Source organism: Polyergus mexicanus, unplaced genomic scaffold, assembly GCF_030449975.1.
Source record: "Polyergus mexicanus isolate NDT 795.1 unplaced genomic scaffold, iyPolMexi1.0 SCAF_3, whole genome shotgun sequence".
Classification (NCBI taxonomy): Eukaryota; Metazoa; Arthropoda; class Insecta; order Hymenoptera; family Formicidae; genus Polyergus; species Polyergus mexicanus.
In genome coordinates this window covers 9,018,652-9,042,685 of record NW_027223323.1, presented here as the reverse complement: position 1 = coordinate 9,042,685, position 24,034 = coordinate 9,018,652, and the positions used below count along the sequence as shown (strand labels likewise).

The 24,034-nt window shown below is 37.9% G+C and overlaps 2 protein-coding genes across 3 annotated transcripts in view; one reads left to right on the top strand and one right to left on the bottom strand.

Annotated features, from left to right (window-relative positions):
* Calypso (ubiquitin carboxyl-terminal hydrolase calypso) overlaps window positions 1–24,034 on the bottom strand; it is a 240,391-nt gene that overhangs the window by 163,323 nt on the left and 53,034 nt on the right. The window contains exon 9 of one of the 2 annotated variants that reach the window (XR_011446682.1): window positions 8,345–8,393. Coding sequence is in view for 1 of the 2 variants with exons in the window: in XM_070292946.1 (XP_070149047.1) it covers window positions 8,371–8,393 (23 nt within the window). In the remaining variant the exon portion in view is untranslated. Of the gene's footprint in view, window positions 1–8,308; window positions 8,394–24,034 lie in introns of those variants that run through there. The other variant, XM_070292946.1, reaches the window with a different exon arrangement.
* The window catches only part of LOC138931811 (uncharacterized), a 121,725-nt gene that overhangs the window by 50,317 nt on the left and 47,374 nt on the right, over window positions 1–24,034 (top strand). The window lies entirely within an intron of this gene.

Below are 24,034 nucleotides of genomic sequence, written 5' to 3'. Positions count from 1 at the left end.
AAGCAGTGGTATCAACGCAGAGTACTAAACTGGAATCCCGAAGACGACAGTCTGCCCAATTATATCGATTATTTCGATAACTTCTATCTGAATGAAATATTCGAATTGGAGATATTTTTTGAAAAATAAAAAATAAAATTATTATAAACTTTTCTGACGCAATATCAATTTTTCTTAAAAATATTCAGAATATAGCTTGCTATATATCCAATTATTTTGATTATATTTACAAATATATACGTATATGTATAAGTATCTAGACCAGATATAGGATATCATGTCTATTATCAGAAATTTCTGACGATTAATCTCGGACGCTTAATAGTCTTTTGTTAATATAAAAATAGATACTCTCCGAATATCCATAACTTGTTTACGCAATTAGAAAAAGTACTTTGATCGAATGATCATACGTCTTACACTGATTCTGCAATAATGCATGAGATTACTTTATTACACATTATCTTAAAAATGAAATTGGGTATTCGGGAATATCCACTAATTATTTATAAAAAATAAATTGGACATTTAAACGATAATCTCTCTACAAATATGTTCAGATATCTTAGAAACATTCGAATGTGTTGAGCAATAATTCTATATTCGCGTTAATTAATAATAACTAGCGTTAATGATAAATAATTATCGCTTTTTTACACAATCGGATTATTTATATATATATATATATATATATATATATATATATATATATATATATATATATATATATATTCAAATCTTATTCCCTTATTTGAAATGAAAAAAATCTCTGCGATAATTTTTCTTTGATTAATAATCTAAATAGGAAAAAATAATAAATTGTCGTTTTATGAAATTATATATAATCAAGGCGCGATGCAATCTTGTTATCGATTAAAAACGCGCGTGATCGGAGAACCGATATATTATACATATATATATAATATAACTGGTAGGGGAAAAAAAATATCTTGATTCTTTCGAAAGAGAGACGCAATCTTCATCGGAGTCCTTCTAAGGAACGGTAGGGCATAAAATCCCACTAATAAATCAATCCCACGATTATGTCGATCAACCGTGGCTGCGATTTCCTTCCCTCTCTCGCTATCTCGTCTACGTCGACAGTCGGTCGATCGGGCGTGACTTAACTTAACGACAATGCACTTTGTTCGCGCGGATAACAAAGAAGTCCAACGAGGCTCCGCGCACAAGGATCTCCAGAGGGAAAGAGAGAAGGAGAAGGAGAAAGAGGTACACGAGATGGTGAGAAAGACAAAGAAGGAGAGAGACAGATTCGCACGCGCGCGCGCGCGACGTCGACGACGAGAGAAGCGGGTTTCCACGCGATGTCGAGAAAGGGAGGAGGAGGGCGAGAGAGGAAGGGGTCGCTCGGTGCAGGGCCTTGGACATGCTGTCCTTGACTCAGCACAGTTACCCCGGACCGAAGTATGACGTCATTCTGCATAACTCGCCTAATTGCATCGTTGCTGCCATGCCGCCGCGCTGCACCTCTCCTACTTTGTTCCAACGTTTCCCCCTCCCCTCCCACCGGATACCACTCGTCCTCCCCACCCCCATGTTACTCCGACGAAGACTCGTGATAACTCTAACTAGAACCCGTCTCGAAAGAGCGCAGCTTGAGTCGCCATGAGTGAGCGTTGCATTTTTCAGATTAGACGGTTCTTTTTTTCTTTACAATGAATTTATATAATCGCAATTTCGCAAAACTATAATTGAAAATAAAATAAGACGGGAGAATGACAGATGGGCAAATTCTTTCAGATGGTATATGAGATGTATTAATAATTGAGGAATTTTATATAAGTAAAAAGAATCAACTTTCAAAAAGATAATAATTTTAATATAAAAAATTTGTACAATTATATTTGACATATCTCACACATGGCAAATGCACGTTATTGACGTCAAAGCAGCGTCATTTGATATTCAATTGACGTCATTTATATGTAACTATAATTTTGATTGAATATTCGTTTATTTTTATCTGCTTAATAATAATTGAAATATATTTATTAAACAAGACGTTTCACTTTTTGTATATTAATTCTAGTCTCTTTGGGACTCAATTAATTTGAAGTCAATTATTCCTCAATGAATATATGTATTTAAAAAAGCCATTATATTTGTCGCCTTGTAATATCACATATCTCTTTGTAATTAAACATCTCAAATTAGCGAATTAAAATAAATTATATTATAGAATTATATTTTCTACTCAAATAAAAAATTCTTTTATTTAAAATAAATCAAAAAGAATATATTTTTATTTCTAAAATCTAGTTCGCGAAAGGATCTTTTCAAATAGCTTATTATCGATGTCTCGATATTTTTATTGAGGAAAATTAGATTTTAAAATGGGAAGGTAGCAGAAACCATCGTTGAAAATTTACGCGCAAGAAATGGGACAAAAGAATAATATATATTATTTTACCATTTTACTCGTCAAATAGCTCTCTATGCGATGACTCTGTAGCCATTCGTCGCATTGCACTGCGAACGATTATCGATTCCACATTCATATTCGTTTGCATGTATCGCACCTGACTGACTCGTTTGAAACGGCGGCGCCGAATAATTTATTCCGGCAGCGTATCCGGCCCGGGGCGGCGCAGTTTCGCGATACTCGTCTCGATCTCGGCTCGCGCGCGAGTCAATGACATCATTAAGCGACGAGCATCGTGCAACGCGGAGAGAACGGGGCCCCATAGTAAATGCGCGAGAATACTTTCTCCAAAGTAATTGGCAAAGTAAATCCTCGTGTCTCGTTCGACGGTTCTGTCATCTGTCTCTCGAGGATAAGTGCATTCGCGTGTCCGCGCGAGTCGGCTAGCTCCGAGAGAAACGTCAATCTCGAAGCGTCGACGTACACAGAAGCTTGGCAAATCTCATATTTAAAAAAAATAAATAAATAAATAAAGAGATTTACTATTACAAATTTTGCGAAAAGTCCACTTTCTAACGAATCTCGCCCTCGTCGAGAGAATTAAAGAATAGAAGAGAGTCATCTTCCGCCGAAGAAGCTATGGGATATTCGCGACCGGCTCGAAAATATTTTACAGTCGCCCCTCATCTTTCTCGCGACCCTGAGATCGTGCCCCTACCCCCGGCTCGAGAAAAAGACGATAAAGGCGCGAGATGGATCGTTACGACCATGAATTGATCCGTATAGCATACGCCGTCGTCATTGTCGTCGTCGTTGTCGTCGTCGTCCTCGCGGCCAGCGACTTAAAGAGAGAAAGAGAAAGGAAGAGAGAGAAAAAGAGGGGGGCGGGGGGGGGGGGGAGAAAGAAAGAGAGACCAGAAAGAAAGGAGTCATCGACTCGCGTTTGACTTGGCCTTCGGCTATTACCGCCTCGGCCAACTGAGCGCCAAACCTTTTTACAACGGTCACGTAGATAAACAAAGTGTCTGACAGGGGTCGACTCCCCTTCGTTCCCTCCCCATGATTTCCTTTTACCGCCGCTGCACGAAAATAGGTGATTATCGATCGCCTTCGACCGGCCGGATCCAGGGAGGTTTTATATTGTTGCTGGTGATCGTTACACAATTTATACCATCTCGCCATCACTCGAATGCTTTCGTCACTTCAATTATCTCCCCCACATATTAAAAAAAAAAAAAAAAAAAGTGATTTCCTTATTAATTTTCCATCGCTCTTTTCGCGCACAAGCCGTAATATTCTTTTTATCACATCGCGATAAAAAGACGAATCGTTTGTTTCCGAAACATATCGCTCTGAAGTAATCTTTTCATTTTTTTCCCTTTCACGATTAATTAACATTTGACAGTAATATTATTTTGTCTGTGAAAGATTGCGAAAGTTATACGAGTCGCTCAAAGTGTTTGACAAGTTGTAAAATGACAACGTGAAACTACGATGTAAAATAACAGCGATTATTACACGTGAGCGTGTAATCGAAATATGACAAAACTGTCGCGAATGGAATACGATTATTTTTATTGCATCTCTTTTTCGAAGACAATCTTCGTGTTGCACCGACATCACTCGCGTTGGCTTTGATCGAGTCTATATTTGCGAAAAATAAAACGCTCAAGAACGGAAAGCGAGATGGAATTATTGGACGCGTTAACGTTAATTTACTTATGAATTATTTGTATTTACAAATAACTATAATTACAAGTACTGTCAATTCGATTTATAAAAATCCAGAAATTAATGTAATAGAATCAATAAGACGATTCCTGTACTATAATTCCTGTACTATTAATTATTGCCAGATCAAAGTTTAATGCTTCGTAAATTACCAGCTCAAAATTGAAATATTTTCAATCGTTGGCTGTTTGAACAGTATCATTGATTTACTTCAAGGACACATTTCTATGAGCATTTGTTACGATTTCTAATGAATGCGTCTCGAGATTTATCAATCTATCGACATTCGTCGTATAAAGTGCGGCTGAAGTCGATTCAGGTGCAAGAGCTCTGGTTATTATTTAGCCGGTCTGGCGGATTTAAATTGTCGCCATTAAAATCAATAAACAATGAGAATCGTAGAACTTTCCACTGCGAGAATCTTTAATAATGTATTAGCCTGTCACCTTTCGCGGCGAAACCATAAAATGTAATTATTGTATTAATTATTTCTTTTTCTTCCTTGAATATACTTGAGCGCAATTAAATTAATTAACAGACGTGTCAAAAGTTTTGATCTTTTTTTCGGGAAATGATTAAACAAAAATGATAATGTAATTCTTTATCGACATGTGATTATTTAAACGAAATGCTTGAGCTTCGTTTCTAAGTAATTTCAAATTAAATGACAAACGCAAGGACAAATACTAGCGGAAATTCGGAACAATAACGGATATTCGCGAAATATACGATTCTTTTTGTTCTACGAATTGAATATACTTACATGGTAATTTCAATCGGCAAACATGTTGTTATGCTGATTGAAATTACCATGTAAGTATATTCAATTCGTAGAACAAAAAGAATCGTATATTTCGCGAATATCCGTTATTGTTCCGAATTTCCGCTTGTGTTTGTCTTCGTGCATATTATTTAATTTTAATTTGCTTAAAAAGCAAGCTCTTTTAAGCATTTCGTTTAAATATTCATAAGTCGATAAAAATTACATTTTTATATTCGTATAATCATCTTTTCCCGAAGGAAAGATCAAAAGTCCGTATTTGTTAATTAATTAAATTACGTTTTGCTTCGAATTTCCGCTAGTGTTTGTTCTTGCGTTTGTCATTTCATTTTAAATTACTTCGAAACGAAGCTCAAGCATTTCGTTTAAATAATCACATGTCGCTAAGAATTACATTATCATTTTTGTTTAATCATTTCCCGAAAAAAAGATCAAAACTTTTGACACGTCTGTTAATTAATTTAATTGCGCTCAAGTATATTCAAGGAAGAAAAAGAAATAATTAATACAATAATTACATTTTATGATTTCGCAGCGAAAGGTGACAGGTTAATACATTATTGAAGATTCTCGCAGTGGAAAGTTCTACGATTCTCATTGTTTATTGATTTTAATGGCGACAATTTAAATCCGCCAGACCGGCTAAATAATAACCAGAGCTCTTGCACCTGAATCGACTTCAGCCGCACTTTATACGACGAATGTCGATAGATTGATAAATCTCGAGACACATTCATTAGAAATCGTAACAAATGCTCATAGAAATGTGTCCTTGAAGTAAATCAATGATACTGTTCAAACAGGCCAACGATTGAAAATATTTCAATTTTGAGCTGGTAATGTCGTGGATTTTTGTCAAAAAATAAATTACGCAAATTGTCCGCGAATAAAAAATTAACTGTTGCTTAAGTACGATTCGTAAAATATGTATGATTATATATTAATGAGAGAAATTTCCTTATATTTAATCACAATAAAATAAATGTATTTCTTGATCGGATTAATACAAATTATTTATAATTATTCGCCTGTTAATATTTACACATATTATATATATATATATATTTCATGGTATATGATTGACTTTTGCTAGTCTGCAATTCATTGTGATTTATCGCAACGTGAAAAAAAAGAAGAAGAAAAACAATTTAATGTAGAAAGCTTAAACTTAATATTTAAAAAGATTTAATCCAAAATATAAATATTGAATTCAATAATCCGTATTTTATATATATATAATTTTCATCTAATCGATTTGAATTTCTCTTACAGAATTAATGGCTAATATTAGAAATGAAAAAGTAGAAAAAAAGAGAAATAATGTTATGAAGGAAGTACATTGTAATTGAGTGAGTGTGCTCAAAAAGATTTAAGATAAGTGATAATCTCTCTCTCTCTCTCTCTCTCTCTCTCTCTCTCTCTCTCTCTCTCTCTCTCACACACACACGCTGATTTACGTCATTGGTCAATGTGAATTTTTCGCAAAAGCGCACGCACGCTGGAAAGAATTTCTCGGATTCACAAGGGTATCCGGATTTAGTCTCTTTGTTTCTCTCACGGGGGAGAAATCGCCCGGTTCGCGAGCGAGTGAATAAGACAGAGATCTCGAATAAATACGAGCGAGAGCGGACTGCAGATTGCAGATTCGAGCGAGCGAGCTTTATTGGGAGCGTCTGGATGCAGTTTGGCCGTCCGTGACTACGAGACACCGAAGGTCCCCGGAACATTGACCATTCGGCTCTCTTAAAGGACTCTACACACCAAGGTCACCTATTGAGACTCTCCGTATGCGTCCGTATCTCGTCTTCGCGTTCTCCTCGTGCTCTCATCCGCGAGTTTGGATCCCGAGTCGAAAACAGAGATGCGGTCAAAAAATCGCTCGGTCCGTATAAATATAAAATTTCATATTTCAATCCCCCGCAACGGTTGGGATTATTCGCGCCTTCTCCCAAGCTCGGAAGAAATTCTTCAATCTCGCATCTAACTCAAAGTGCATCAGAAATAAACGAGACGCGCACACACGTACAATTTAGAGTCCAAATAAACGTGGCAATGGGGCGCGGCGACGTGCATCGATCGCGACGTGATGGATGTCATCTCTCACGAAGATGAAGCCATTAATCTTCTCGATGGTAAATGACATAGAGCTTCAAATGCGTTTTACGTTTCACCGATCGCGAAATGTAAAGCACGGAAGAAGCACGTCACTACTAATGTCAAAATGCGAGGCTTAACGGTATTCCTTCTCGCTCGACAGATACGGCTTCTTTTTCATATTAGTCGATACTTAATAATTCGGGTTGTAAACATTACAGCACGTTAATCCTCGTACCTATCATCGACAGCGACATATCGACGCGAATCGAGGAAAAATAACATTTGCGATACGACAAATTGTGCCGCGACTCACCATTTTTTCTAAACTATATTTATCGTCGACGAAAAATGATGACGGTCATTTTGTTCTTCAAATTATAGTACTTAAAAATATATTATATAAATCTTCAAAATTAATTTGAAGAATATGAATTCAGAATAAAAATTATTTCAGCAATTTCATTCAAAAATGTTAAAATCAATTAATTTTCTGTCTATCGCCCCATTTATTTTTTAATATTTAATATTTCTACGCATGTATGTAAAATATGCGAATTGGATGTTTAATTATTATAGATATGTGAAATATGAAAATAGGAATATTATCAGAAAACTTAATAATAAAATTTTAATTTAATAATTACACACAAAAAAAATACAAAACATAATAAAATAATTTTTTTTTCGATATCAATTTTATGTCCATCACATAACGTAAAGTTCGGCGCATTTTATTTTTGGAAAATCATTAATTAATATCATAACATATAAAATCATATTAATTTATACATATATGTTTATGTATGAAATGGAGAAATAAATTTTTTATCGTTATTATAGAGATAAATTTAATCGCGAAGCAAGCCAAAGTGAAAAATATTAATCCTCACGTTTATAAATTCGCTGGCCGCTGCGCAACTTGAGGAAAAAGGGAGGACAAAGACGCGTGTGGATAAGTGAACGGGCAAATATCCCATGACGCAACAGCAAACACATGTAAATATGATATATCGTGTGTGTAAAAACTACACTTTAGTAAATAAATTTACATTTGCCGCAGTAATAAAAGTTTTAGCGAAACTATATTTGATCGATTGAATTTAATTGCGTTAGACTTTCAAGATATATCGGGCATCGCATATAGAAAAAGAAAAAAAAAAAAAATTAAAAAAAAATTAAAAAAAAGGTAAAAACACACGCCAAATACGTAAAAAATATCTATATTTGTATGCGACAAATATTGAAAAATTACAAAAAAAAAAACAAAGATTTACTACATATTAAAATCTACTACTCACATATGTATGTACTTGGCGTCTCTTTTACCAGATAATAAAAATTTTTCCGCTCACCGATCGATGCATAACAGAGGAGTTGACTACGTAGACAATGTAGGTTGATCTGTAACATACAAAGATCCAAATTATAATGCAAAGGGTTAAAAATATAAATAATATTTCGAAAAAATTATTGTCGTACACATCAAATTTTTTATTCAATCTATATATTGTAATAATAAACGGATATTTAATTTCGACTCGATTATATTCGCAACGAGTTCGAAAGCGATGCAAGTGCAGCTCGTAACGGCCGTATTATCGTGTATATCGAGTACGCGTATGCGTGCGCGCGAAACATGCCAGGAGAGAGGTCGATGACTGAACTTTACGTCGCACGTTGAAATTTCGGGATAAAAAATATCTGAACGGCCGGAAATGACGGTCGTGTAAGAGCAAGGAATTGAGTTTAGTCGCGGGGCAACGGACCGCCGATTGACTTCTAAATGCTTGCTGTTGCAAATGTCGCGCGAAACGGAACGAAGGAAGCGTAGGGAAAATTTAAAAATATGATTTTTAGAGAACCGCGGCAGCGCTTTTGCCACAGCACAAATCGAGCATCTTGCAATTTAGTGCGCGGGACGCCTCGTAAAAACGCCGCGTCATAGTTGCACAATTTATTATCGATACCGATGAGTTGTCAGAAAAAAAGAGAAGTTTTCCTGTATATTAATTTGCGATTAACAATCGCAGAATTATTTCATTTATATATCCGCGCATTTTTTCATTTAAATAATTAAACATTTATGTAAACATCGCTTAAATAAATAATATTTCTGATGTCGCGCACGCAGGAGAAAATAACGCCATGTGAAATATTGTCTGATGTTTACGCGCGTGTAAAATGTATTTATCGTCGAAGCGCGAGAGGAAAAAAAAAATGAAATTCCGTAACGATGATCCGTAACGCAATTGATCAAACCGCAAATGCGATAAGTCTCGGTGTCACGGATAAAATGGTAAATAGATAAAAAAAGGAAAGGGCGATAAGATCGCGAGATCGCTCCATGCAACGAGGTTTATTAACTGCAATCGCGAATAAACCATGACAGATTGCACTTTGATGGATTGCAAAATTCATATATATATACGTGCAACATATGCGAGACGAAGATACAAGAGGAGTGGTGGTAAAACACGGGAGAAAGCAAACAAAAATACGCGATAAAATCCCGTCGTCGCCGCGACGAGAATCGGTCGTTGAACGCCGATTGAGATTTATTCTCGAGACTTATGCATGCGCATATTAAATAACGTAAACATGCCGAGCGTCGAAAACACGTTTCGTCGTCACAACCCAATTAGTCTTCGACGGTGATTTGATCAGAATTTCATTTGGACAACATTAATTTAGCAAAACATCTCTCCCTCTCTCTTCCTCGTATGCAGACAAAAGTATGTACTTGCTTTTAATGTAACGATGACGATTCTTTCAACCGATCATGAGATGGAGTGTCTACTCAAATCTTGTAAAAAAATTCTCCGAAAATTACCTATCATCTTCTAGGCATATTATTGAAAATTCCAAATAAAATTAATACCTTTCTAAAATAATTTTTTTTTATTTTAGGAAAAAAATTTAGTATTTTTTAAAGTTCCTCACTCCTACGAAGGAAAAAGTGGAGCTTCTTAAGTTTGTGTTACACTTGTAAATATATTGGGAAAAGCTGAATAACTTTCATAAGATTAAAATTTTCATCTTTTTATTATTAAACATACATATTCAATATTTTATTACGACAAAGATAGATATATCATTTATAGTTTAAACACTTAATTCACTTAGCTTGACAATTTTCCGGGTCCCAATAAAATTCTATGACAATTCCCAAATTTTTCCAGGTACAAGAGAAATCCTGAAAATTACAGATTTTCCATGTTTGTCCAGAGAGTAGACACCCTGCTATTACACTTTTCTGTTGTAAAAATCGAAATCTCTCACGCTGTTAGATGGGACATTTTTGAATTTTTTTTTTTTTTCCACGATGCTAGTCGAACAAAAAGGATGCAAATCGGCGATCCTCGGGCGCGCGATATTTTCAGTTCGCCGGAGCTAAAAACGCGCATTGTGAATTTCGCTTTCGACCGCATTTGGGCTGCGCCGCGTTCTCGGTTCAACGAGGGTCATTCTTGAGTCATAGACCGGACGCGCCCCGGGCCAATGCGCTCTATCTCCCCCTCCCCCTCTTTCTCTCCCTTCATCCCTTCACTCTCTCTGTGTTTCTCTCTTTCTCCCTCTCATCGCGGGCTTCGCCTGCCTTCCAGAAATTTCGATGACGAATTCCCGACCGCGAGACACTCCTTCGTAGCGCCATTCGGGAAATAACTACGAGTCTCGGAGATGCAATTCGGAGAAACGCGCAAATTCTTCGAGAATGAAAAGCCACGATCGTTGAAAGTCACGACGTTGTCGCGAAATTGGAGGAAGATGTATAGTTTTGTGTATGAGCGCGAAAAGAATTTTATTCTGCTAATTCCTTTTAATTTTTTAACGAAATGTTATTCCTAATGATTTCTCTCCGCTCGCATCAATTACTTCCTGCAGCGAAAATTTCTAACTTTGATAAAATTTGATCCACTTGAATTCGTATAACGCCCATTCGATAAGATAAAATAAATATAAAATAAGATGCGAGAATCCCTTAATTTTTTTAATCGGGAAGGAACGCGATTTTATTTTTCTCCCCGTTCTTTCATCGCAACTCGAGAAATGTAAATTCGAATATACGCAGGCCCAAGCCGTGAGCGAAGGGAGAGAAGTTCGAATAATCGTTCTATTTTAAGGCCGGATTACACGGGAAACGTAAGTCGGCGACCCGCGCGACGGCCTCATCCCCGGTCACATTGCTGCAACGTGACGGAATCCCCTTATTTCGACTATACGTTTAACCAGCATCGTTGTTCATCGAACGACGCGCCGCGAACAGGGCCAAGTATACTCGACGTGCAAGCGCCAATTTTAAAACGCAGATATACGGGCTCCCGGAAAAAAAAATGTTTGCGCGAGATGCCGCAACGTGACCGGCTCACCTCGATCGGTGCAACGCACGTTCGGTGAATGACATGCAAAAGGACGGAGTTGTCGAGTCGTAGTTTTTTTTTTTCCCTGCCCCTCGGTTACCAATTATATCTCCCAATGTTGAAAATTGATCTTTAGAAACGTAAACGTGTTTCGTGTATCCAACCATTTATAATCGCAAGAAAAATTATTTATTTTATAGCTATACAAGTTTCAAATTGCCATCTAAATGCGAGGAAAAATGTAAAAAAGATATATATAATAAAATTTCTACATTTTTCGATTTACGTTACAGATTGTGTATATAAATGAGAAAATGAATCACGCCTGAGAAAAAAAAAAAAAAAAACTAAGTTCGCGAAATAAAATTCAGGGTGTCTATTTAAATTTTGTAAAAAAATTCCCTGGTCTTCTCCAAATATTTTTATTCAAAATTTCAGGTAATATTTTAAAGATTTTTTGGTGCAATTTTCTAAAATAATTTTTTTTATTTATCAAAGGAAGGAGACAATGTCACTTAAGTTTCAAGTGCTAGATTTACAAATGTACTGGAAAAGAAACTGAATAGTTTTCGTTAAAATAAAAATTTTGTAACTTACATAACATTTTTATCTGTTATCATTGAAAATTAGAATAAGAAATATGTATTGCACGTTCAATATTTTGTTAAGACATTGAAAATATAAACAGAGATAGATACATATTTATAATACATTTTAAATACAACTCACAAGTTGGCTTAACAACGGATTGCCTACCGCTTACGGTACAAGAGCAAAATTATAAAAAGAATCTAAAATTGCAAGAACATGCGATATTTTGTTCGATTGCGCTGCTAGAATCATTTCGTAACTGTGGATGATTATAACGTAAGGCTAAGAAGTCAGTCACGAGCGCGAAACAAAAGGAACGTGAAACGTGTGACTACGGGAACGAACATGAGGGTCGTAGATTTCCTCTCCCTCCTACCCCTTTCCACACGCATTCCATTCGTTTCCCCTCCGCGTGCGTAAACTTCAACCGTTCACGTGTATACAGAGTGTTTCTGATCAGGCGCAGCAACAGATGCCACGAACCAAAAATCCAAACGTATCCTCATCCGAACGTATTTACAAAGATACGAAAGATTACAAAATTCGAGGGAAAGTGGCATGTGACAAAAATATCAAGCGCATCCACGCGAAGGCGCAATTTAGCATAATTTACAAAATCGATGTGTCAATTTGTCGAAAAATTTGTTATATCTTAATGCGATGTGTAAGACAAGTAAACAAAAAATTTAAATATTAATCTAAGCGATATTTTAAACCAACACGAAATAATAAACTCTTCTCGCCCGCGTTTACCTTCCCTTCATCAACAGAGACTTTTACTTTCAAGTTTCGACAATGCAAAGAAGACACATAAGCGGCGCTTAACCCTTTAGATTTCTCCCTCCCACCCCCGCAAAAATAGGTCAAGATCCACCGTGATGGCGCGTCCTCGGGGGATCTCGATGGCAGGCAAGAAAGGGGGAGGGGCGGAGGAGTAAAGATGAGGAGAAAGGAAGCGGTACAGTCTGAGCCAGAGATAGGGGGCAGAGAGAGAGAGAGAGAGAGAGAGAGAGAGAGAGAGAGAGAGAGAGAGAAAGCTACACGCTGCACACCGAGTCATCCGTCGGTGCGACGTGGAGGGGAAGTGCACCGAACGACGGTGGTGGGATTGGGATGTCGGGATGCATGGAACGGCGAAGGGCGAGAAGGGGGTTGACGGTGGTGGCGGCGGCGGCGGCGGCGGCGGCGACGCGACGGCAACCGCCGCTCTGCCTTGAACCTCGCCCGGTGCATTGCCCGTCGCTCAAGGGCGTCCGCTGCCGCGTCTCCCCCTCCCCCTCTTCCTCTTCCCCACCCTCGCTGTACCACAAATCCTCACATCCCCCCCCTCCTTCCCCCTCAACGACGGCGGCGGCGGTGGAAGCGCGCGCGCGCGACCGCTCGGTGGAGACGCGCCTCGTCTCGCCTGCTCTTATCGTCGCCGATTCTCGATTCAGGAGCGCGATACGATTTTCTAAAATATATTGCATTTTAATCCCCCTCCGAAAGACCCCCTCTTTCCGTATGATTTTCGAAATATATTTTAGGATAAGTGAAAAGAGATTTGGAGAAGAGGTTGGTTAAAAGTGCTTTATAGATTTAAATTTGAAGGGTAAACCGATCCATCCGTAATTAATATTCTCATTAATAGTCATTTCCGTGACAGAAATCTTATTATAAATAAAATGATTCGAGCGAAATATATAAATAAACTTTCTTTAAAATTTTTTATTATTTCTTTTTAGATCTCTTTAAAGAAAATAAAATTAATTGTATTTTAATAAAAATTTTCCGCGCATATTATAATTATGTGGCAGTAACGTAAACAAAATTTCAAGGAAAACTTCTTGAAAGACTTTTGGATTTCTGATCTTTTTATTTTCTTTAAAATTAGTCGCGTCATAAATCAATCATACAATATATATATATAAGTTAAATCGTATAATTATTATTAATTTTATATCCAATCGTGTTTAAGTTTATCAATTTCACGTTATTCTGTAACATCAAATTCTCTTTTAATTCTACGTTTATTACCGAAGGAATTGCCATAGTGTAACGACTTTGTTAACGAGTATGCCGATATCTCGTAACAAGAAAAAGTTTGCAGCGAGCACGTGTGCGCGCGACGTTAAAATCAAGGTCGACTTGCTACAAGACTATTAATAGTCCAATGTTTGTTGCTCTAGAGCGGAGGGAGCAGATGTTTCGGTAGGTTAATCGACTTTCGGTATTCCAATCATCGTCGTCTTTATAGGTTCACCTCGAGAAAGATCGACTACACTTTGTTCATTCAAGGGCAGCAACGCGTTTTCCGTTTGAGAAAGAGAGAGAGAGAGAGAGAGACTGTTATCATCGCAAAAAATACCCGCATTGCAGATGCACGCTTTGCCTTTAGATATTATTTATACACTTAGTCTGATTAATTAACGCGACAAGTTTATTTTAACTCTCGCGCGTGGAATTTTCAAACACGGTGAGATTAACAAATTAATACATATTATATATTTATTATAAAGCTTCGTTTAATTTATGCGCGCGCCACATCATACAAAAAGAATTATAAAACTCAATTCTCTCTCTCTCTCTCGCCAATTAAAAAAAAAAAAAAAAAAAAAAAAACATTGTTATATAAAAATAAAATGTCATTTGAAAAATTTAATTTAATCAAACTTTTTATCATAAGACCGATTAATTCGGTACGAATGATCGACGATTTCATCGGCTGCTTGTTATTCGAAGAAACGGGAAAATAAAGACAGATAATTCGCTCTGGAGATTGTTCAAAGGACAGATAAACGATGTTTATCGATTAAGACCGCATCCCATGTGCGAGTGACAGCGGCATAAAGTAACATTACACTGGATATTGCAAACTGGCATGAAATCGAATGATTCACTCACTCACTCGCTGACTACGACGACATTGCATTACCGGGCAGAGCACGTGTGTCGTTGTATTTTCCCATGACAGCCGACAACGGATGACACCGGGAAGCCTAGGAACTGGTTACATCATTCGCGCACCACTCTCGCCAAAGAGCACCCGGTAGCGCCGATAAAATCGAATATGCGTCCATATAATAGAGATCGATACCATATCCACGGTACGTGTCCCGAATATGTAATTATCTCACTTTATTGATTCGTCGCAAACGCTTCGGTCCTTTCGAGATTAACTGCATAATCGAATAAAAAAATGTATAAACAATATTTTTTTTTTAAATACACCTTCTTTTTTTATCTGAATTTAAAAAATAATGTAAATATTTAAAATTGTTTTGCTCGAATTTGATAAACAAATCGAATCATCGGAAGCCATTGAGAATTGATTAACTCGATAACGTCGTCGCCCCAATTACTTTTAATAATCTCTTCCATTGAATTAGACAATCTAACGGCGAAATTATTAAACGACTATTAGATAAGGAAGGAGGCGAGCGAAAGAGCAAAGTGATACATATATATGATATAGTTTGCCTGCAAACCTGAAGAAGCGTCCCCTCTAGGACACGAGAACCTAGTAGTGCAACTAGCAGGTTGCATAATCGCTTGCATTCTTCGTACTTGTCTCGCAGATGCACATTCCAATCCCGGTTATATAGGCGGTTTCTTTATAAATATTATCGCTTCGATTTGACTGCATGAATGTTTAATTTTTTTTTTTTTTTTTTTCCCCCGAGCATCCATTAAACATAGCTTTTATCGGAGACTAATCGCATTGCAAATGCAGAAAATATTCTGAGAAACGCAGATGGTTTTGCAATCCACAGGGTGATTTTTAATTACGTGTCGAATAAATCCAACATCGTTGGACGGCGAATAAATGGCAGGTACAATTTTTTCGAACACGTAACGTCGGTTGATAAAAGAAAAAAGTGAGACAGACAGACAGAGAGAGAGAGAGAGAGAGAGAAAGGGAGAGGCAAAAGATAGGCGGTTAGGGCGAGTTCGCATACATTCACACGAAACGAGCGGAGGCAACAGAAGGCGAGCGAACACAGGACGGTAGGAAGGGTGCCCCGCCGTCGCGCGGGGGCCGGGGTGAAGAAGGTTGAGGTTATAATACCATTGGAGCAGTGGCCGCATGACCTTGCGTATGCGTCTAGGTCGATGAGCCACGGTCATCATTAGACGTCTCGACCGCCGAATCTTCTGTTGAATTTCATGAGCGACAGAATACACAACGCAACGGTAGGAATTATTCCTTATGTAACGAACCGCGACAACAAGTCGCTTAACACTTTCAAGTTATATTAAGTTATATTAAGTAATGATTTACGCGGCGCAACGTAGACTTTTCGCGAGAAAATTGTCTACGACTTTAGCAACGTAATATATTATATTACATCATATTAATATAATAATATATTATTTATAATATAAAAATAATTAATATATATTAATATTCCAATAAGAGAGAGAGAAAAATGTATAGTAAAATATATTCAGATTTAAAAGATTTTAAATGGCTCCGGCGAAAGAAACTGGGGAATGGAATCAATTTTAGACGCTTGATTTTTTAGGTAAAATCCACGAGCGAGCGATCTTTAATATAAGAGACGGTCGGTTTGCGCACCGTTGCTACTCTCGTTGCATAATCGCCGCATTCCCGGTGCTCGGTAGGGCTTGCGAATGCGCGTAGGTAGGTTATAGGACGCGTCCGAGTGTGTACGAGCACGCGTGCACGCACGCACGCGTGCACGCATGATGCGATGAGTATGATAGATACACACGGGTAAAAACCGGGACGGAGCGGCGATACACATGTTTGTCCGAAGAAATTTTTTTTTTTTTTTTTTTTCCCCTTTCACACAAATCATGATCGACAATTATATATGAATAGCGAAAAAAAAAAAAAATATACATCCATTTGTAAATTTCATTTTTAGATTTAAACTTGAATTTGATTTGATTTTATCTTAATCAAACGAATTAAAAAGAAAAAATAAATTCTATCGTACGTGATTATCAGGATTAAAATAATTTCTTACAACATTGGAAAACAATGTTCTTTTTTTTTTACGACAATCTGGAATTTCAAGTACATACATTCGTTGTTTCATGTCGAATGAGATCATTTCTTCGAAACGATTGGTAATAGCGTCGTGAATCACGATTTGCGCAAACGCGATATTACGGATGAGGAGAAAACGAGAGGAACCAGAGAGAGAGAGAGAGAGAGAGAGAGAGAGACAACTGACGCGGGTGACCTTGCACATGCGAGCCTGGAATAAGCCTGGAAATAAGCCTGAACCGACATCGTCGTTTCCATCGTCGCAGAGGAACAGCCTTCCTTCGCCTCCCTTCGCTAAAAGCGAAGGTCCAACGCGCAAGATGCAACGCTACAGTCGTATTTATAAATACCCTCGGCGTTTCTGTCTCCTCTCGTTTTATGAACGAACGAGTGGCCGCGAGAAGACGTTACGAGATGCGTATAGGAGGACAGTTAACGCACTTTGCAAAATGCAATTGCAGCCAAAAGCCGCGAATAAAGCCTATTTCTACGCACACGCGCAAAGAAAGAAATTTACGTTTAAAATTTTCGAGAGACTTGTATCAGCCTCCGGAAAGAATTTAGAGAATAAAGATATTTTTTTTTTTTATGCTCGCGCGTCATTTATTTTCGATAAAAGCTTTAAATTCGCACGTGTCATTCATTTTTAGCTTCTTTCTCTCGAGTTTCAAAATACGACGCAAAGTGCATCGGCAACTCTTTCGACGATTATCTCACGATGCTATTAACTGATTACAAGAACCGAAACCGAGATACTAAAGTTTTTTACGACGCTCGGAAAAAATATTATATATAATCATGCGAAGATAAAAACGAGACACCAAGTGTGCATATCCATTCACTCGATATATCCTGTGTGCTCCGATATTGGGTTATGAATTATCGAAATCAGTTAAACGGCGATAAGAGAGAAAAGAGAGAGAGAGAGAGAAGGAAATTGGCGGTCGAGACGATGCACTCAAATAAAGCATCTCCCGCAAAGCGTGTATCACGAATCGATTTCGAGGAATTTTGATATCTCGATTGTTTTCGAGGAAAATGTGTATATCTCTGTCGATTACATACGTTCAAGTTGATCGAACGATGCCGTAAGTTGACTCTCGTGCGGTTACTGCAACCATCGGTTACACGTACACGCAACAAACAGACAAGCGCAAGATGGATCGCAATGTCGTATCACGAAAAACAAGTCGAGTTCATCGTCCTGATCGCGTTAAAACAGTTTGCGCGTAAACATTTGCGAAATATCCGTCTCGCTTATGCGCGCGCCTTTATTTTTAACAGACACTCGTAATAATAATAAAACCGTGAAGTACATCATCTTCTATTTATCGCCCGGCGTGTTTACGATATTCAGAGACAATGCCCACGTCGCTGTTATATAAAAAAAGCGATTGCGAAGAAATCCAAAATTCTTGACCTACGAAAACTGTGAGAATTTTGCATAACGTTTCGTATATTTGCCACACGATCTGCCAACTTATCAATCTGAGATGATTGTATGTTACTTAATATTTGTACATATTAAACACACACAGAGAGACATTACATATGTATTAAAATCTCTCAACGATACAATATTTGTGTACCGTATGCTGCTATAATCTTTTCACCTATTCATATATGATCAATACCGAAAAGATTTTTCTCATGTTTGACGAATATGCATATATTGTTATTCTTGTTATTTAATTTTTGTTTATTTATTTATTATTATATAATATAATATCTATACATATGTGATAACACATTTTTCATTAAGATTCGAAAATAATTAAACTAATAGCGTTGTCATTTTTTAAATACTAGGTTAATAAATTAAATTAATTTAAAATATAATTATTAAAATAATATTGATTTTCATATATAAATAATTTTAAATAAATTAAGAAAGAACTGAAATAGCAGCGCGTCTGAAAAATTTTGTTAATGTTCTAGAATTAAACATGGCGATATATTGTATATGTACATGTATGAAATGCAGCCCTTTTCTAGCTAGATGAAACGCGAATGTCAACGACAATGACAATGACAACGACGACGACGACGACGACGACGACAACTACGGCTGGGCTTAAGTGTCGGTGATCTCACTTTCGGGGAATGCCGTCCGGGCGTTTCACCGAAGTGCATCGTTCGTTGTCGCGACAACGATATCGACCTCTCGTATCGCCGAGAGTCGAGTCGCGCCGCGACGTCCGTCTCTCTCGCGGGGTCAAAAATAAACGAGATTCTGTCTTGGTGTCGGCGAGAGGTAATGGCGGAGAAAGAGAAAGAGAGAAAGAGAGAGAGAGAGAGAGAAAGAAAGGGAGTCTCGCGCGCAAAAGGAGTATCGATCGCGTTATCGTCGGCGCGCGTTGGACGGCCGTGAAACACGCACGCGGTCTGGCGTACATTTTATTCAATCCTCCGGAGGAAGACCGATATTCAGAGCGCGCGAGTGACACAAGAGAAGCCGCCAATCGGTTGATCGACAGAGAGAGAGAGGGAGAGAGAGAGAGAGAGAGAGAGAGAGAGAGAGAGAGAGAGAGAGAGAGAACGAACGACAGCGTAACATCAGGTCAATGACGATATATCGTTTAGCGACGACATTGACCAAGGTCCAGTCTTAAAATTGCAGATAACGACGTTACCGCGCGCGTTCATTGGCGATAAGAGTACGCGATGATGATAAATATAGAAAAAAATTACAAATATTTATTAAACAAACAAATTATCGAGAGAAGGAGAGAAATCTCGAGAGTGCCCGATGACAGGATGAATACTTTTTTCTTCCCCCATCCCACACTTTTTCCCACGTAATCGCGCGACACCCTGTATAAGATTATTAACTCTGTCGAGGCAAGGTCTCTCTCGGTTGAGATTCGGCAAAAAAATTTCACGGCAGACGGTTACGCAACGGACGACAACGATTACTCGCAATCGATCGACCATTTGCCTTTGTTAGTATAAGCCGGATCCTCCGTTATACGATTCCATTGTTCTCCGTCCTTTTTTCTTCCCCCCCCCCCCCGCGGTTAACCAATCGTCCCCCGTTATCAGGCGTTATCAACGATCAAGAGCAAACAAGTTCGCTCGCTAATATTACTCTCTCTTTAATCTTTCTCTCTCTCTGTCTGCAGGATGCATATAACGTAATGTGGATAGCGCTTTGTACTTTTATCTCGTTCCCTCACTCCTCCTCGCCCTCTTACGCAATTTACATATACGTGCATCTTAAGAATAACACCAAGCTTCGAGAGACGAACGTTCAATATCTATATCGAGTAATATCGGCTAAGCGAACTTTTTTCTAAGGTAGACCTTCGCGGCTATATATATATATATATGTATATATGTATATTAATCGTTCGGCTCGTCTAACATTTATATTTAATCCCGTGTACGCGACGCTTCGCACTTTTTCCTCTACGTAGCCGTTTGAGGCGATAAAATAAGACGCTCTAACAAAGTCATACAAAATGCGTGTCGTCTTAGAGAAGACGCCTCTAGCGTGCGCACCTCGCGCACGTCAAAAGAGTCATCCAAACCGGTTAAGGGGGCTAACCCGAAACCGCATTTCTCCATCCGTCGATTCGTCGGCACGCGGCGGGACGTGAGGGGAATAAAAACAGAGGGAGGGGAACGGGACGAGGGGATGAGCGGTATCGAAGTGATCCGGAACGACTTGCATCGCGATCGGAGTCGGGAAGAAAAGGCGACGGTTGTAATCGAAAATTTGCCAGTTGCGACACAATCGAAAATCTGCCCACGCGTGTGTTCGACAAACATATGCAATCCTGAAAATGTGAGTTTTGATTTAACGACTAAGCATGGGGGAAAAAAAAGAAAAAGTGAAGCGAGTAAATGATAAGAAAAGTTCACGATAAAAAAAGGAGAGGGAAAAAATTCAAGGAAATTTCTCTACATTAATCAACAAGAACCGGTAACATCTCTCTCTCTCTCAACTTGTAATCTTTCGATGCGATATTCTTCTTATCAGATATAATTGAAGCGAACGTGGCAATAGCGAAGAGAAAAGAATTTATACGAAAAACTTATATAAAATCTTTTCAATCTATTATAATCTTTTAATCTCATCACGGTCATAAATAAATTTATGACGAGCATTTTTTTCACCAATAGAAAATGTACATTTTAATCGTCACGGATAAAAATATGTAACGTTATTTTCCTCGTAACGGTAACATGGAGATTTGGCCTCGGTAAGAATTATATTTAGACGGGATTTTCGATTTCTCACGATGAGATATTAATAATGACTAACGCGATGAGATTTTTGCCCAACGATTACGAACTGAGATTCGCACGAAGAAAGCGAAGAGGAAAGAAAGAGAATCGCTGCGTAGAGTAGAGTAGGAGGGCGTGAGAAAGAGTGAGACAAATGCGGCGACGCGGGCGCGCGAGCGAGACGGATGATTCGCTCGCACGATAGAGCAAGGTGCAATGCCTCGGCATCGGCGATGCACAAACAGCGTCGGACGTCGCGATCCGCACCAGCCAAGGTCACCCGGGTAATGTCCCGATGCCCCCTATGCAGGACAAATTCAGCCACTCGGCCGAAAGCTCTCGAGAGCTCTCCGCGACGGCGCGGCGTGTTGGCGAGACGAGAGGAGGAAACCGACCTCTCTTCCCCTCCGGATCCCGTCTCGCTCTCTTTCTCTCTCTCTCTCTCTCGTTTCCACCGCACTTGCCCCTTTTCCTCTGGAATCTGCTATCGAGGGGGAAGCCTACGTTTAAAGCCGATGCAAGTGCTCGTTCGCGCGTTCCGGCAGACAAGAACGCGTTATGCAACGATTGGGCTTGTATGATCGCCAAAGTATGTTAATCCTCCCTCCAATTCGCGTAACAATTTATCTTTTACGAGATATATATTTATATTAGATATGTATAAAACGGTTAAAAAAATTGTTCTGCTCGAAAAAAATAAATAAATAAAACATTTAAAAATTTATATTTCATGAAAATAACAGAGATACACGAATAGAAGAAATTATGTCATTATTATATCATATTAATTTACAAAAACAGTTAATATGATTTCATAAAAGGTGAATACAAACAAATAGTAAAAGAGAGGCAAAGAGAGAGACGCAAGTCATATAAAAGAGAAAAAAATAAAATAAATGATATAAATTCTCGTTACAAAATAATATTCCAATATTTTATTGCTCTTATGATTAAAAAAATTATTTCCATCTATTACTCCATATATTTAAATTTTCTTATTTTATATTTTAAACATTATTTTTCTCATCTCTCTCTCTCTCTCTCTCTCTCTCTCTCTCTCTCTCTCTCTCTCTCTCTCTCATTGTAATAAAGTAAATAAAAATGTTACAATAACGAAATATGTTAAAATAACGGGTGGGTTTAACATTTAAGTTTGTTGCCTCTAAAATTTAAACTTTCCTCCCAAAAGTGTCTAAAAAAAAATTATTAATATATTTAAAAAATCGATTAAATAGAAAGTAATCCGATATCCGAACACAGTTTTTGATATTGACGTGTGTAACGTGTGCACGTATCAGTCACCCAAATTTATTACATAAATAGACGTCTCGGTGAAAAGGATCAGGTTCGATAAACACGGCGAAAGAAATGGAGTGTCTACACGTGTTGAGTGTGTTTTTTGCATACCAAAAATCATCGGTTAGGGGAGGCGAAAAAAAAAACGGGCGCCATTGCGCGCTTATGCATGTTGTGCAGCAGCATGGCATGCTATGTACTTATTTTTATGACAGACGCGCACGCGCACGCACGCTATCACGAGCAGCTTTGTGGAATATATATATATATATATATATATATATATATATATATATATATATATATATATATTGTTTGTGGCGCATCCGTCCGCTGACGAAACCGGATGACGCTCTTGGGTTCGAAAGAAATTTAAACTTCTCTCTAATGAAAGACAGAGCAAAGAATAATTTAAAAAAAGAAGAACGCGATTTTTTTTATCAAACAATGCAGTTTCAACGAATGCTTAAATAATAGTGTTAAATTATAGTGATTTATAAGTAAAAAAAAAAGGGATGTACAAATATCATGAATATTAGAATATTGGATGTGCAAATTTGTGAACTCTGAATATTGAAATCTAATTTTCACGATATTACGCTTTTCAAACTGTAAAATCCAACACATTCCAAGGTTCAGCTTCAGAAACTGAACTTCTGGAAACATATTCAAACCATATTTTTTAAATATATTTAATTTGTGTGCAAGAGAGATCTCTCAAAAGAGTCAGCTGTTACGACATCGTGTTAGCGGAAAAAAGCGTGCGTAGATTCGAGAAGAATGTGCCGTTTGTTCCCGATGCAGAAAACGCGTCGCTATCTTGGCGGACGCCCAATTAAACGCTTTTCTTTTGTAATATCATCTTTGTCGGCGCTATCGCGTATCTATACCGCGTATTCTGCGAATAAAACAATGAACGCTGGCATAGTTTTATGAAGAAAAACCGATTATTCACTCAAAGTAGCATGCGAATCATCATTCTCGGAACGAGTGTATCGAATTTTTCATCCAAAATTTAATTACCGCAGCGTAGGTCGTTAGAATTCACAATGACGCAACGCTTTGTATTCCTGTCGAATAGATCATCATTTTACGATGCTGCATATCAGTCGGCGATTCAAGCCAATTTCGAATAAATTGATAGATATTATCCTGTTTGTTTTTCCGATACGTCGGCATGATTTGCATCGGCGAGTTTTGCGAAAAATTACGCAATTCGAACGAATCCGATGCAAGCGCACATTATCAAAATATGCGCGTATTATCTGTCGCTGATTATTTATGCAAGACGTGCCGCTTAATAAGACGCAGAGAAATGAATGTGGGCTGGCCAGATTTAAAAATAGATCACTTTACGTCAAATCACACTGCATCCGTTTGGCGTGTGTGTCGCGAGACGTACTTTTTCGTTTTAGCGATTTTACAAAATTATAGCCGTAATATATATGTGCGTGTAATTTAGTTTGACACTGTTTGACTTTGTTTACCAATGAAAAGCACGAGCCGCGCGTTTTTCCCATTTATGCGACACATGACAATATATTACCTCGCACGCATCATTTCTCGTTTTA